Source organism: Carlito syrichta, unplaced genomic scaffold (assembly GCF_000164805.1).
Source record: "Carlito syrichta isolate Samal-C Ts95f unplaced genomic scaffold, Tarsius_syrichta-2.0.1 Scaffold47093, whole genome shotgun sequence".
NCBI classification, from domain to species: domain Eukaryota; kingdom Metazoa; phylum Chordata; class Mammalia; order Primates; family Tarsiidae; genus Carlito; species Carlito syrichta.
This window is the reverse complement of record NW_006991189.1, coordinates 282,246-298,020: the sequence shown is the minus strand read 5'-3', so window position 1 is coordinate 298,020 and position 15,775 is coordinate 282,246. Positions and strand designations below refer to the sequence as shown.

Sequence of the window (15,775 nt, the reverse complement as noted above, 5' to 3'; positions counted from 1 at the left end):
GGCCTTCTTTCCATTCCTAGGAAAGAGGGAACTGGAAGGGAGCTTGACTCCTCCAAAGCCCTCGGAGACCTCCATAGGTGAAGGCATTAGGTGAATGTAATGTGACCTCACCAATAACCCAGCTTCACCCCACCACTCGCCTCTCGTAGGTGGGGGTCCCAGGTGCCTCCTGGTCACTCCTCAACTGCAGACCAGTGAGCTCAGTGCAGCCCAGGGGGCCCTCGTGGTGTCTACTCATGTCGCAGGACTGGGCGTCTCCTAGCGCCGTCCTGGGAGCGTGGACAGGGTGAAGGTTGGGGCCCAGGGCAACCACCCCAACCTCTGCTCTCCTCTAAAGGGCAGGCAGCACCTAGTAAGGCCAGCAAGGGCAGCGAATGAGTGGCGACCACACTGAGTTGGAAGCTTAGGCACTGAGCAGATGAGTGACTGTGTGAGGAAGGACAGAATGTGCAAATGGAGGCTGGTGGTGGGGAGGAGCATGTGGGGCTTCCGGGCTGCAAACAGTGTCCCCGGTACTCACCCGTTTCTCCTTCCAGGGCCACCCCGGACCCAAAGGGGAGATGGTAAGAGCCCAGCTTCCCTGCCTTCCGAGACGGGATGGGAGGCTTGGGTGGAGGGGGAACTGGCACAGATGGACAGAGGGGGACTGACAGGGACAGTGGGAGTGGCCGCCCGTCCTGGCCACTCCCCAGCTGTGTACAACCACATGCCCTGGATCCTCACATGAAGGCAGGGAGGTGAGATGGGCAGTGCTTGAGAAGGGAGGTCTAGAGAGAGCCCACGCTGGCTGGCAGCATGCGGAGGTCAGTGGCCAGCTCAGGGCTCCCAGACCACATTTGCATGGGCCTGCAAGGGAAGCCGACATCCACTCACTGGGTCAGTTCCTCTAGGAGAGGCTGCTTCTGCGGGGCCTGGTGTTCCTTGAGGCCTTGCGCCTTCTCTCAGTGCCATCTCTGCCCCAGACACCAGAGCTCCTGTTCCACTGGGCATGGTGGAGAAGCACACCTTCTTCCTGGCTCCTTCCCCTTCTGCAGAGCTGCTGAAAGGAATTTGCTCTCGCCACAGGCCACCCCTTCCAGAATGGAGTCAAGGGCTTCCCACCGCCATGGTGGGCCAGTTCTCAGCAGGGACTGGCAGGCCATTAAGAGCAAATGGGCCCTGGACTGGGATGCCTTCCTGCCTCCCCAGTTCCCCCAGGTCACGCCTGCATCGTGAGGGACCGCTTCCTGTTCCACAGGACGGGTGGGCCTGGAGTTTGTGTCTGGTGGTGAGAGCAATACGGCTGGCTCCTCCCATCCCTGTTCAGCAGCACGGGAAGCAGAGGCGGGGTCTCTCTCTCTCTCCAAGTGCTGGTGTGAAGACACCCTTGACCCATGCCTGGGGCACTGCCAGGGGCACTGAGGGAGGCAGGTAATGGAAAGGGACCAGGTATGGTGGTTCATACCTGTAATCCCAGGACTTTGGGAGGCCAAGGTGAGAAGATCACTTGAGCCCAGGAGTTCGAGACCAGCTGGGCAACACAGCAAGACTTTGTCTCTACAAAAAATTTTTTTTTAAAAGCCAGGCGTGGTGTCGCGTGCCTGTAGTCCCAGGAGGCGACAGCTGTGGTTAGTCGTGATTGTGCTACTGCACTCCAGCCTGGACGACAAAGCGCGAGCCCCAACAAGGAAGGGAGAGAGGGAGAGAGGGAGGGAGGGAGGGAGGGAGGGAGGAAGGAAGGAAGGAAGGAAGGAAGGAAGGAAGGAAGGAAGGAAGGAAGGGAGGGAGGGAGGGGAGGAGGGGGAGGGGATGAAGGAGTGTTGGCTGGGAGGCCTGCGCTAAGCCTCAGCTCTTACTAACTTGCCCTGGGACCCTCAGTACCCCAGCTCTCCTGGGCCTCAGCCTGTCCTCCTGACTCAGATGCAGCTAACATTTCCTGAGGATTTGCTATGCAGTGGGCACTGGCTAAGCACCGACATGTATGATCGCCTCTCTTCCTCAGCATAGCCCTTTGCTCCGGGTCCTATTAATATCCCCTTTGATGACTGTGGAAACTGAGGCTCAGAGAGTTGAGGTAACTTGCCTGAAGTCACACAGCTGGAGAATGTCCAAAACAAGATCCAGACTCAGTTCCCAAATCCCTTTCCTCCATATTTTCTCACCTTCTTCCCTATGTGTACCCCTTTCTCTTTCCCTGCCTCCCTGCCCCTTTCTTTCTTTATCTCATTTTTGTTGAGTATTTACCTAAAATGTGCTGGACCCTGTGCCAGGTGCTAGGGACACAGATAGGAGCGAGAGAGACACTGTCTTTGCATCCCGTGGCTAGTGGGGAAGACATACTTTAAAATAATCACTCACATAGTCAGCAAATTGCCCTGCAATAAGTGCTGCAAAAGGCAATCCCCAGTGCTCTGAGGACCCTCAGTATAACAGAAACCTCACCCAGGCTGAGGGGCAGAGACAGTTTTCCTGAGAAAGAGGCTTTTGAAAGGGATGAGGATTCAACTAAGAGAAAATAGAAATGGGAATGGGAAAGAGCATTCTGAACATGTGCAGCAGCATGTGCAAAGGCCCTGAGGCAGAAAAACCCTTGACATGTCCACAGAACCAGAAGAAGGGCGACGAGGCCCCAGAGGCCATGGGTCGGAGAGCTGGTGTTGGCATCCAGGGGTCCCCAGCAAGCTTTCCTCTCCACCACAGCTACCCCCGTGGCAAATGCATTTCTACCCTATTCCTGTGCATGCTGTGCACATGCATGGAGTAATGGAGACTGAGGCAGGAATGAGCTTTCCTGCTGCCATCAGAGGCATAAGGGGCTCCAACGCCAGGGTTTTGGGCTGCTTATTCCTTTAGCTCCCTTCCCCCTTCCTGGCAGCCTGACTCTACCATAAGGTAGCTCATGGCCCCCACCCCAGAAGTAGGTGCTATTCTATAATTCTCATAACAGTTTGTTAGCCCCACTTTACAAGAGGGAAAATTGAGGCACAGTGTGGCTAAGTACATTGCCTGAGGCCACACAGCTCCTAAATGCCACAGCTGAGATGATTTAGGCCCATATGAGGGGTCTAATCCCTCGACCACGCCTCCTCTCTGCTGTCCGCCGCCTTTGTCCCGAAGATAAGGGCCCCTTCCACGGGGCTCACCTTTCTGCCTTCACTCTGTCCACACTATCCCTCTGCCCTACACACATGATCAGGGGTCAGAGCTAACCTAAAAGGAAGAGCAGAGCTGTGCCATCTCCCCTGAGTCACATCAGTGTGATAGAACCTGCTATTTCATCATTATCCATCAGAATCCAACAGGCCATGGAGTCACTGGACTCCCGTTTGGCTTGGCATGGGGTCCTGAGCTGTTAACTTGCTACTGCTGTCCAGCGTAATTACTGTGGCCTACTAACCATCTGTCTGCCTCCTGCTTGGCTCTCTCCCTAAGTGGCTTGCACACTGCTGGATGTCTAACTGGAGCTCACCCGCTTGTGGGTCACTTGTGTCCTCACCTGTCAAAAGGGGGTCACCTCTGCCCCATCCACCTCATAACACAGCCCCGAGAACCTGACATGAGGTGTTGTGTTGAGAAGATACAGTTGTAAGGTCAGGGAGTTGGACAGGATTGAGGGTCCCAGACTCAGGACACAAGAGCTGCAAAACAGAACCAGATTCTGAGTTCAAATCTCACCCCACCACCTACAGGGCTGCTGATAAGGGTGAGAGGAACACCAGGTGCTTAGAGCAGTGCCTGGCACACAGGAAGCAGACAAGCGCCTTAGCTGTTGCTCGGTGATGGTTAGTGGAGGGCTGCTGGCGAGTGCTGAACCTGTCACCCGTGACTGTCACCCTTAAAGGGGCAAGTGCTGCCTGACTGGTGCTAATTGCTACCATGTGTTGTTGGACCTCAAAATAATTAAGATAAACTTGAAATCCAGAGTTTTATTTGCATTCTCCTTGCTCTTAAGTGTTGGCAACTAATTGAAATAAAACTGTGTAGGACAAACGAAATACCTATGGAGACCATAGTTGTCCCATGAGCCACCACTTGAGATGACTGAACTCAATCCTCCAAGTCTCTGTAGTCCTGAGCCTGTGTTATCTTGCTCTCAGCTCCTGGCCTCCTCTCCCATCACACTCCTCTCTGTTCTGAGAAAGGATGACCTGGTCACCTATAATCTGCCCTCATTCCCTGTCAGATGGTTCACAGGCTGCGGAACCTAATTCAAGCAGCTAGATGGGCTGGGACCATCACGGGGACCATCCCAAAGCCCACTTCTCCCCTCTGATGACCCTTCTGGGTTCCTCAGTTTGTAGGTTGATCCATCTGGCAAGTTGGGAGCAGGAGCAAGACTTCTCCCACATGATAGCATCCTGAGACCACGCCTTAGATGGAGCCACCCACGGGGGTCCGGAGTGCTTCAGCCCCAACGAGGCTGGTTCAGGATGGTGGCTTAAGGGACCTGCTTATGGTCCTCGCTGTGTCTGGGAGCCCCACCTCCTAAGGGGCCCGGTTCAGAGAGTGCAGGGGAGTGAAAGCAGCTGGGCCTGGGCGGTCAGACAACCCTGGGCTCATGTTCCAGCACTGCCATTCGCTGAGCTGCAGGGCCTCATCTCTGTCACCCTGCCTGTGAGATGGAGCAATAAGAGGTGTGAGCTCAATGTGTGCTGAAGAGCTGCCCTCAAAGTGGATCTTTATCACAGAATTCGTATGCTTTTCCCTCCTTCCTGCACACCAGCCATGAGGCTTCTTCAGTGACAACCTAGTGCAGCCTCCCAGGAGAGCCAGTGGATACCAGGTTCTCCTCAGAGGACAAGGGTCTGCCATGGCCTCAGCTCCTTTCTTAGCCTTGTGAACTTGATAAGACAACCATGTGAACTTGACAGGACAGCCTTGAAGGAAACCTCAAAACTTCTTACATTCCTTGGAGAAGCCCAGAACATGGTTTAAGTTGCCAACTTCCTGCTTCCTTCTCCTTGGCAGAAGGTTTCTCCAAAGCTCCCAGTGTCTGCGGCACTGTCCCAGCCCCCTATGTCCCCAGAAGCCCTTCTGGTTCAGTGGGCATCACTGAGGCCCCGGAAGTGAAAGGTGAAATATGCTAGAGTCTTCCAGAGGCTTGGTGTGGTGAAGCAGGGTCCCATCATAGCAGAAAACCACCTGACGTCTGGATGCAGCCTCCTACATAGCTGATCTGATAGTTAGCAACTGGAGGAATGAATGAAGGATGATATCTGTTCTTCATCACGACCCCACACAGTGGGAAGGATATACCTAGTCATGCCCTTTAATGGGTGAAGAAGCTGAGATTTTGTGTATAAGGCTACACCTTGAATGTATCTGGCACAGGACCGCCCGGCAGAGCCCAGCCTTTAGGATTCTGGGCATTCCGAAAAGCCCCAGACCCCACCCAGGCATGTCCTCCTGATCTGCCCATCTTCTGTCTGCCCACAGACCACTGACCTGTGTATGTTTGCTCCCCACAGGGTCTGACGGGCCCCCGAGGACAGCCGGTTTGTACCTTTTCTTATTATTCCCCAGTAGGGAAACTTTGGGTCGCTATGTCCTTTGCTTTGGTTTCTAACTCTCTCATCTCTATCTGTTTGTAGGGACCTCAAGGACAAAAAGGAGAAAAGGTAAGCATGGTAAAGTTTTCCCAGAGTCTCCATCTCAGGAAACAGGGGTCTGTACTGGTTATTTTCAAACTTTAGTTCTAGTCAACAGATTGAGGAAAGCCCCTGAGGTGCCACAGAATATAAGAGATTCAGGTGAAGTTGCCCTGGATGTCATACTTTTCTTGGAGTGAGGGATCCTCCCGGATCCTGACCTTCTTCAGCCTCTTTCTTGGCCCCTCGCAGCCATCACCCTCACAGTGTTCCTTGACCTACCTCCATGAGCCTCTGAGATTTCGAGGTGTCAATCCGTAAACCACCGGCATGGCCCCTTCCTGGCCTATTGCATTCTTTGCCTTGTAGAATTTCTATTGGAGACTCAAGTGGGCTTTGCCCCGGGTGGGTGGTACAAGGGCCTGGCACCCCCAGCTCAAAGAAGGTGTCTTAAGGGCCTTACTGTCCACATCCTGCTGTGGGTGTTTACTGCTCCCAGCCAGGGGCTCCTGTCCAGAGCTGTCGAGTGGGCCCATTCAAAGGGTCAGCCTCCAGCCAGGCATGGAATATAACTCTTAACTCTGCCATCAAGGCAAGTGGTGTATGGCACAGTCCTGCCTCTAGGTTCCATAGGGCCACTTCCAGGCAGGCCCTGGGGTTTTCTTCTCTACAGCCAACCAGGGGCAGGGGGTGGAATTAGTTTTCCTGCCTCAAAGGGCTCAGACAAAAACCGAGCAGCAGGGCTAGTGGGTGATGAGCTGCGTGGTGTGTCCATAAATCCTGGGGGTGCCCCTGAGAGATCATTCCCCTCTCAACAAGTGCCTAACCCCCTTTCTTCTCTTTCATGCCCAGGGCCAGTGTGGAGAGTACCCACACCGGGTAAGTGAGCCCCTAAAACTGAGTAGGGCCCTTGATCCATTCCTGGGTCTCCAGCCCCTAACAGAGCGTGGGGAACAGGAGCTCACAGCCCCCTCTGCGCTCAGCAGCCAGAGTGGGCCTTGGGGTGGCGGTGTGTCATGGGTCAGTATGTACGCTTGTGTGGAGCCGTCCCTTCCGCGTGCGTCTTTGTGCATCCACCCCTGTGGCTGGCTGGGTGTCTGGGGGTCTCCTGCACCGTGTGTGTCTGGAGGTCTGTGACTCCTCTGCACACAGCCCTCTATGTTTGGCCATGCAGCTTGTATGAGTCTACGTCTGACTCTCTACCCGTCCAGCCTGTGTGTGGGACTGTGTTGTGCCTTTCTGGTGGCCTGTCCTGGCCCAAGAAGAGGGACTTTTGGATTAGTCATTGCTTTAGATGACCCAAATCTCAATGATAGGATATAATCGGGGGCTGATTGCATCAATTCAAAAGATACTTCTTCTTTTCCTCTTTAAGAACAGCTAGCCTTCTCCAAACTGGGTGGGGGATTTTGGGACAGAGATGGCTCTTCCTCCCCCTTTTCCTTGCTCCGCTCCAAGATATGGAACTCAAAAGACTGCTGTTGTCCCATTCCAAATCCGCAAACTTGTACACTGACAGCAGGGGTCAATCTTGGGACAGGAACAGGCAAGATGTGCACTGCTTCCTCCAGCATGCTGGTGGGTCAGCCTTGTTGCTCTCAGACCCAAGTAGTCAGGATAGAGAGGATAGCCATCCCTGTCTTGGGCCTTGTTGCACCCAGCTCCTCCGGTCACCCACCCCTGGTCCTGGTGGTGAGATTTAAGAGGTAGAGTTGGATGCAAGCTGAGCTTGGAGTCAACTTGACTCTAGAAGGCCATCAGGAGGGTCTTGTTAGCAGGACCGACCCTCTGCCCAGCCTCTCAGGAGGCTGGAAGGCACACCAGACTCTGACCTCTGGCTTCTGGGCTGGAGTGGGAGAGGCCACGGTGGACCTGGAACATGAGAGGCTGGGATAGGTTTGAGACCGAGGCAGGACTGGGCCCGTACTAGGGAACACAGGCCGGCAGAAGCACAGACAGAGCCAGCCGTCAGCAGCATGTGCTCCAGGGATGCAGGGGCCCTGGTGTTCCGGCCAGCCTGATCCTGATACAATAATAGAAGGTCAGCTGTGTTTATTTGAAATGATGGGCTCACAGGATTGTTATGTTACCCGAAAGAAAGACAACATCCCCCAGCACAAAAGACAACACAACTGCAGACGCTTTGACAGTAGGTCGTCGGTCCTTAGTGAGCATGTGGGATGGGGGAGGACAGGGCTCTGTGCCCCTCAACTCAACTCAAGAAGAGGGAAGGGCACAGTGACAGAAGGCTCCAGAAGCCCCCCTGGTCACAGGATACAGTAAAACACTGCATCATCACTGTGGCAGTCCAGGGAACACGTCAGTTTGTGGAGGGGGGTTGAATTTGAGGACTCAGCTGATGGGCAGAACAGGGTTATCTAGAAAAGAGTCGGGTGCAGGCGTGGTAACTCACCTAAAATCCCAGCACTTTGGGAGGCCAAGGCAGGAGGATTGCATGGGCCCAGGAATTTGAGACCACCCTGCACAACATAGTGAGACCTCGACTCTACCAAACAAGCAAACAAAAAACATTTTTAAATTAGCCAGGAGTGGGGGCCCATGCCTGTAGTCTCACTACCTGGGAGGCTGAGGCAGGGAATCGCTTGAGTCCGGGAATTTGAGGTTGCAGTGAGCTATGATTGCAACATTGCACTCCAACGTGGGCAACAGAGCAAGGTCCAGTCTCAAAAAGAAAGTAAGAGGTAGGAGTAGAAAAGCAGGGGAGCTTCTAGTGGGCTATAGACTCACCATGGCATCTGCAGGCGGGATGGGGGTAGTGGGTCTCCAGGCTGGGAAGACACCAAGAGATCCAGGTGATGCTTCCTCTCTTCTAGCCTGCAGTTTCCCCAGGGAAGGAGGGAGAGGAGAAGGGTAAGAGCAGGGGAGCTGGTGTCTGTGGGCTCTCCTCTCACCCTCCTCATTGCCCTGTCTCTGCCACCTCCATCCCTCCCCAAACCAGGAGTGGGTAAGCAGCATGCCGGCAGCTCTGCGCTCCAGCCAGATTATTGCCCTGAAGGTTTGTAGGTTCTGGAAGATCTCTGGGCCTCTCTCTGCTGAGAGGCTTCCTGGACACAGAGCCCAACATTGCACATCCCCAGGCCCCGGCACCAGGAGGGGTGGGGCCCTGTGTGCAGCTGCCTGCCCAAAAAGGCCACAACAATAACCCGGAAAGGCCATGGTGTGCTCCCAATCCCGACCTGGGCGCATTAGCAACCTAGGCACCTCCTGGCTCTTAATTTATCCCAAGAGGCTTGTATAAGTTCAAGTGCTTTCAAAAGCAAGCGACTGATGATAGTCTATGCCATCTTCGCTTTCACGTGGGCTCTACCTGCTTCCCAAAGCCATAGGGTGCTCAGCTTCAGCGGGTAGAGGGACTGGAAGCAGCAAGAATTTACAGAAACGAAAATCACATTAGATAATGTGATTGCAAGTTGCCTCCCCCAAAAAGCGGTTGAACTTTCTGGAGACATCTTTGTCCAGCCTCTGTTTTCCAGGCCCTTAAGCCCCAGGGTGAGCCCTTGGTAGCACTTAGTATGTGCCCACACTGGCCGCATCCTCAGCCGGCTCAGTCCGTGGGAGCTGGGCTTGGCACTGCCCTTGACCATCCTCCCCAAATTTGCTGACACTAGCCTTTCTTGTTCAACCAAAAAAGAACCCAGTGGTTGCCGCACACCAGGCTGACTTCAAGTACCAATTTAGTTCATCCTGTGGCTTCCTAGCCAGAGCCTCTGGGTCTGTTTCCCTCAGCCCAGCAATCTCTGTCCATCGAGCAAGCACGGGTGGGGCTGGCAGTGCAATGTTGGGCCGTGTGTCCAGTGGCGTCTGTGGCCCAGCATGGCCACAGCAGGCAAACCCGGCCAAGGAGGGCTCCTGTCCCATTCCGGGGGGGCTGTGAGCCAACACCCAGACCTCTGACCTGGAGGCCGAGGCAGGGTGTGGACTGAGGGCCACTCTTTCCGAAGGATGGCTGTGCCATCCGAGGACAAACTCAGCACTGCACCCCACGCACCGTGAGAGTGCCCTGTCCTCACCTTCCCTCCTGCTCCCCATGCTCACGCTAATGTCTCTTTTCTCTTCCTCTCCTCCCATCCCTCTTGGCCGTCCTGCCTTCCTGGCGACTTTTGGCATCGTTCTGAATACCTGCGATCTTTGGCCTTTGCCCTCTGGCCTTCCAACTCATCTTTCTCCTCAGCTGCTGCCTCTCCTCAATTCAGTGCGACTGGCTCCACCCCCAGTCATAAAAAGACGGACCTTCCAGGTAGACACCCTTCGTTTGCCCAGACCTCGTATGGCTTTCCCAAGGGGCCTGGCAAGTCTCTGGGCCCTGGCAGACCAGCTGGGGCTGTGGACGCAGCCAGAACCTCACTCTAATTCAGTGAAATTAAATTAGACAAAAATGGACCCACGAATACCACAGACGTGGAAATACACAGCTATTACCACACCATGACTACGCATAACAGCCACCACCAGCAGCTGCCAATGTGTGCCAGGTACCATGTCACCCATCTTACAGGCCTGGTCTTATTTAATTCTCTCAACAGTTTCACAAATTAGGCATGATCATCCTTATTTCACAGATGATGAAATCAAAACTCAGAGAGTCTAAGTAAGTTGCTCAGGGTCACACAGCCAGTAAGTTGTAAAGCAGGGATTTGTGCCGAATTTCTCTGCCTATTACTAACTGTGCGATTTGGGGCAAGGTACTTGACCTCTCTGTGTCCCCACTTGCTCATCTGTACAATGAGGATAATACTAATAGGGTGGTTGTTGTATATGTAAAGGACTTGGAATCGTTCATGGCACAGTTTATAAGTGCTACAATTAATGGTAGCTGTTATTCTTACTATTATCCATATTTTGGAGATAAGGAAATTGAGGCTTGGAGAACTGAATCGACACAAATAGCATGAGGCAGAATTGAAGCTGACAGTCAGGTCTCCAGAACACACATCCAGGGCTCTCCCAGTTGGCCCTGCATCCTTTATACAGACTGCTCAGCAACTGATCCCTCATAACCTGAGTTTGAGGAGGGAATTTGAAGAGGGCAGGTGGTCTACAACCAACAGGTGTAATCATTGTGAGAAGCTGCTTCCTTCTTTCTGCCTTCCCATCCCAAAGAACAAAGCAATCTGGCCTCTGCTCTCCAAGACATCTCAGCTCAATTCCAGGTGAGGTGGCCCATGGCCGCCCCGTGCTCCCCATCTTCCTCACACTGCACGGGCAATGGCCCCGAGGCCCAGGGATGCCAGGAGTGGCAGGGCTCTCAGCTGCTCTCAAAAACCTGGCAGCAGGGCCCCACACAACCATCCTGCCTGACTCAGGGGTCAGGAGCCCAGGGCCTGGATGTTCAGCCACCTGGGTGAACAAGGCTGCAAAATCACTCCAATTAACAGCTAAAAATACAGAGGGACGCATGACGCCGGTGCTACCCGAGCCTGCAGGCTGCATATCATCGCGTCAGGCCAGGCCAAATCCTCGAGAGCCTCCATGTGCTCCAAGAACTCATGCAGAACACGAGTACTCAGGAGGCTCATTGGCAGCCCGGAGGAGTACCAGGTCCGTCTGTTGCCCACCCCTGCCCATGCCAGCCTGCATTCCAGGAGAGCTGAGCCCATTCTCATGAGCTCTCTCATTCTCCTGGACCTCAACAGCTGCCCCTTAGCCTTGGTCCCTGTGGAGTCCCCACTGAGTTCCAGGCACTGTTGTGAGAATTCTACGTGAATTCTCTCACGCACTTTTCACACCAGCCCCCTGGTGGTGGAGCCACCACTCACACTCCCACTCTGCTGAGCAAGATATTGAGAGGGGTCCAGAATTTGATCCAGGCCACTGCATGTTACTGCCTTCCCTTTTCAAGAGCATGGGGTGGTGAAGCCAGAACTTTGCGTGCTGTGCAGACCTGGTTTCCAAAGTAGAGAAAGAAGCCCAGGGGCCTCTCTCGTCTGCCCGCTGCAGATTCTGCCTGCTGAATAAGGTTTTTATGCTGTCAGCCATCGTGGGACGTAGAAAGGCTTGTCCAGTCCACTTCCTATCAATAAACCAACATTGATTTCACAGGCTCTGCAAGATGCTTAAACATTGGATTGAAGATTAGTTGAAACAGGAAACTTTATATGAGATATGATGTGCTTAGCAGATGGTGTTGGAGGTCATTTCCAACGCGCAGAAGAATTGGACAATGAGCTCTTTTTGCTGGGGGCTTATTTAGAATGAATAAGAAGAGTCTGGAGTTCCAAGTTGGGATTCTGGCTCCACTCTGAATTGTAATGCAACCTCGGCTAGGGAGCCTAACTTCTCTGAGCCTCAGTTTTCTCTTCTGTAACATGGACTTCTGACGTTGTGAAGATTCTAGAATATCGCAGAGAAGTCCTTGGAGTTTTCTTTCAGACTAAGCCTTCCATGCTTGTGAATTATTCTTCTCCAGAAACGTAGAAACGTCATGGAAAATCTAAGGCAGCACATCAATACATAGGATTCTGAGGGAGCTCCGAGCACCCAAAGGCTTGGTCAGATTTAGTCTGGTTGAAAAGGAGTCCACATCGGTCCCCCCTTGAAGCCTGAGGTCTAGTGGATCCTTTCTTGGTGCAGGAGAGACACCACCACCCAGAGACTCATCAACAACCAACATGCAGCGGGGCGAGGGGGGAGTGTAGGAACTGCCTGGAGGCAGGATGACCACCAAAGCAATTTCTGCACCTGCCTCCTCCACCATGGATACCCTGAGCCCTAAAGTGGCTTCTCAAAGGGCGTGGCACAATGGGGCCCAGGCCCCAGAGTAACACTGCTGGATGCCATCTACCCTAGGGTGTTCCAGCAGAGAGATGGTGTGAGCAGGTGCTCCTAAAATCTGGGATTTCATATCCTTAGGTCATGCACCCTATGTATCATCACCACTTCCCTCTCGAGTTCACATCTAGTGTCAACAGCTCCCTTCTTCACACAGGGAAGTAGGAAACCCAGAGTGCCATAGGGGTTTGCTGAGATCACACTGACAAAGGTGGGCTGGGCTAGAGCTCTAGCCACCCACGTCTCCCTGCATCTAGTCCGGAGCTGTCACACCTGCCAGGCGGTTCTGTTTCAGCCCATCTGCAGAGATGGGTCCTTCCTTGTATGAGTGAGCCCAGATCATCCCCAGAGAGGCCACTTAGAAAATATCAGTGTTGGTTTAGATGTAGGATGACTCTGGCTGCCCCCCAGCCCCAAGATCTGGGTTGCATGCCCCAGGCTATATCCTCCTCCCAAGGGAATGCAGGGCCATCCTGACCCTCCTGGGCTCACAGTCCAACCCGGGGACTGGCCTGGTGAGTGGCAAAGCCTGGGCTCAGCACAGCTGACTGGCCTGGTGAGTGGCAAAGCCTGGGCTCAGCACAGCTGGCTGAGGAGTCAGCTGGGGCAAGGGAATATAATGGCAGCCACATTCAGCAGAAGGCTCTTCACAGCTTCAAAACTTCAGTCAAGCCAAGGGTTGCAAACTCGACTGCAGTCTGAGGCCAGGCAGATCACCGCAGTGACAGAAGCAGGCTGCATGTAAGAAGGGACAGAGAGGGCAGGGACCAAAGTACCCGGAGAGCTCATGCCCCATTTCAAGGAGAGGCTACTCCTTGGGGACCCAGAAATGTGGGCCCAACATTGCCAGGGTTCCCAGTGTTCCAACAGAAGTCACTGATCCAAATTTTTTATGTAAAATCTCTTGCTCAGTTGTTGACAAAGCCAAACAAAATTCCATGACCCCTGACCTAAAAATCTCATTTGCCTCTCTGGACCAGATAACTAAAGACAGCAAAATGCTGAAACAAGAAACATGGAACTTTTGTTCTCATTCGACGACTGAGAGGCGGGGGCTTAGAGAGAGGATGTGCCTTACCACACAGAGGGAGGGTGACAAAGACAGGCCCAGGCCACACTTGGAAAGAGAGCTGGATTCTGGCCATCTGGCCAGCCTGGGAGCAGGTCTTTGGCTGGGCCAGGGGTCATTTCTCACTCTTCTGCCTCTGCCACCCACAGCAGGGCTCTCTCCTGAGGACCAGCTGCTCTTAGCAGCAAGTCCTCTCTGGGAGCCACACATTTTGAGGACCTTTTTGGCCACCTTCTCGCTGCCACCAGCCCCTGCATGTAGTCACCACCAGCACAGCATTATCACCACACGCCACCATAATCTCCTCTGTCACCACTACCTTCCCAGCAGAGCCTACAGCAGGCCTTCACAGGGTGCATGGCACTGGGGTGGGAACCAGCCTCCAGCTCCAGGGCTCTCCTCTCTAACACTTGTTTCCATGAACCTCAGGGTGAACAAGGCCAGGCTGGCATCCAAGGGCCACCAGGGCCACCAGGCCCTCCTGGACCGAGTGGACCTCTGGGGCACCCAGGACTGCCAGGACCCATGGGGCCACCTGTAAGTATTCTCTTCCTCTCTCCTTCAAGATTTGTCCCAAGAACTTTCCGGAAGCCTCTAAACCTTGAGTAAGCAATGGGAAACTGGGTCCCCACCAAACAGCAAAAACAGTCTGGCAAGGTACTGGACGTGGTAGCCATGCAAGGAGCTGCACATCTACATGTTACACTCTACATGTTACACTACATCTACATGTTACACTCTGGCTCTGAAACACCCCTGAGGCCATGACCAGTTACTGCCTTCTAGGGAGGTCACCACTAACAGGCTGCCCCTTTCCCAGGAGCAACATGGAGGAGCCTGGAGAGAGGATTCCCAGGGCTCCGGTGATGGCTGTCCCTGAGCCCTGGACTTAGGAAAACTAAAGTGGGGGCAGTGGGTTCTGAAGGAGGTAGCAAGGTGACATCTGACTACTTAGTCCCTGGATGAACATGCTTTTCTGGGTGTGTGTGGGGATCGCTCTGATGAGCCACGTTTATGCTGAGCTGGATGTCCAGTCATCTGAGAGCCCCACATCAGGCCTGCGGATCTACAAGGCCATTGCTGGGAACAGGCTAGAGAGACTAACTGGCATCCCTTCAAGCAGATCACATTCAGGCACAGGTCAAGCCCAGTGACCACCAAGTCACCTAGGTCCAAGCCCTAGCCTGTTCTTTCTCAGCCCAGCTTAATACAACAAAACACCAGGGCAGCAGACTGAGAGAGTACCTGGACCTCCTTAGAGAAAGTGAGTCTTCTACCCACGGACAAGACTGACGTTACTGGAGGGACAAGGGTTAATGGAAATGTCTGTTTTTGTTTTTTAGTCATGTTTTAAAAACATTTTTTAAGAAGAAAAAAGTTCTTTTTTCTTTCTTAGGATAAAAGTATATTGTACATTCTTTGTGAAACATTTGATGCATTGACAAAGAAACATGACATTTGTGCACATTTCTGGTGGTTTTGCCGGAATGGATTCCCAGAGATGGATCGCTGGGTCAAGGGATGCCCTTGACAAATAGCCCTCGATGTATGCGGCCACATGCAATATCACTTGGCTTCGTGTTGGGCCACTTAGCTGCCCGGCTGCCAGTCTTGAGGCTCTTTATAGGGTCTCCCTAAGTTGAGTGACTGCTCTGGCTGACTAGGGTACCCAGCACAATAGTGTGAAGACCCAGGTTGCTGGGAGCCGGCTCTCCTGCCCAGGTTGACCCTGCAACGGATTTGTAATATTTCCACAATTTCTCCCCCAGCATCCCGGAGAGGGAGATTCATCTTATTTCCATTGGTTTTGAGATGGGAAAACCTGAAAGCAAGTGACAGTTAGCAAACTGATCCAAACCAAGCCAAGAAAACCCCCAAAAAATGCTCAAAATTCACTTCTATGTTGGCCGTTGCCCTCCCCTGGCCCACTTCCTGACACATTGGGCTTTCATTTGGTGATCCCAAGTCAGGTGGTTTTCTTTGTTAGATTGTTTATAACACACATTTAAAAAAAAAACCAGGAAGCATGTTTTTTAAACCAACTGAAAACAGACCAGACCCAGGCATCATGGCTTTCTCCAGCCCATGTTCACTGTCCAGAACTATGCCCAAGGCTGCGGTGGGCCCAGCATCCCTGGCCTCTCCCTTGGGCTCCCGCAGCCCCCTTGGCCCGCACCACCTCACTGTGGCCAACTGCTGTGGGCACAGCACTCTGAGCAGAAAGAGGCAGAGGGCTTTTCCACAGGCGGGCAGGGCCAGGGACAAAACCAAGGTTCTTCTGGGCAAGGTTGGCTTTCCAGGGAGGGGTCCCAATTAGGAGGTGGGTGAGTGAGGATCTCGACCAAACCAC

The 15,775-nt window shown here is 53.4% G+C and overlaps 1 protein-coding gene across 1 annotated transcript in view; it reads left to right on the top strand.

Moving 5' to 3' along the window:
* The window catches only part of COL13A1 (collagen type XIII alpha 1 chain), a 134,808-nt gene that overhangs the window by 67,195 nt on the left and 51,838 nt on the right, over positions 1–15,775 (top strand). Inside the window, exons 8-14 of the mRNA XM_008048529.1 lie at positions 537–563; positions 5,448–5,474; positions 5,571–5,597; positions 6,420–6,446; positions 8,527–8,583; positions 9,760–9,825; positions 13,855–13,962. Coding sequence (XP_008046720.1) covers positions 537–563; positions 5,448–5,474; positions 5,571–5,597; positions 6,420–6,446; positions 8,527–8,583; positions 9,760–9,825; positions 13,855–13,962 — 339 coding nt within the window. The remainder of the gene's footprint in view (positions 1–536; positions 564–5,447; positions 5,475–5,570; positions 5,598–6,419; positions 6,447–8,526; positions 8,584–9,759; positions 9,826–13,854; positions 13,963–15,775) is intronic.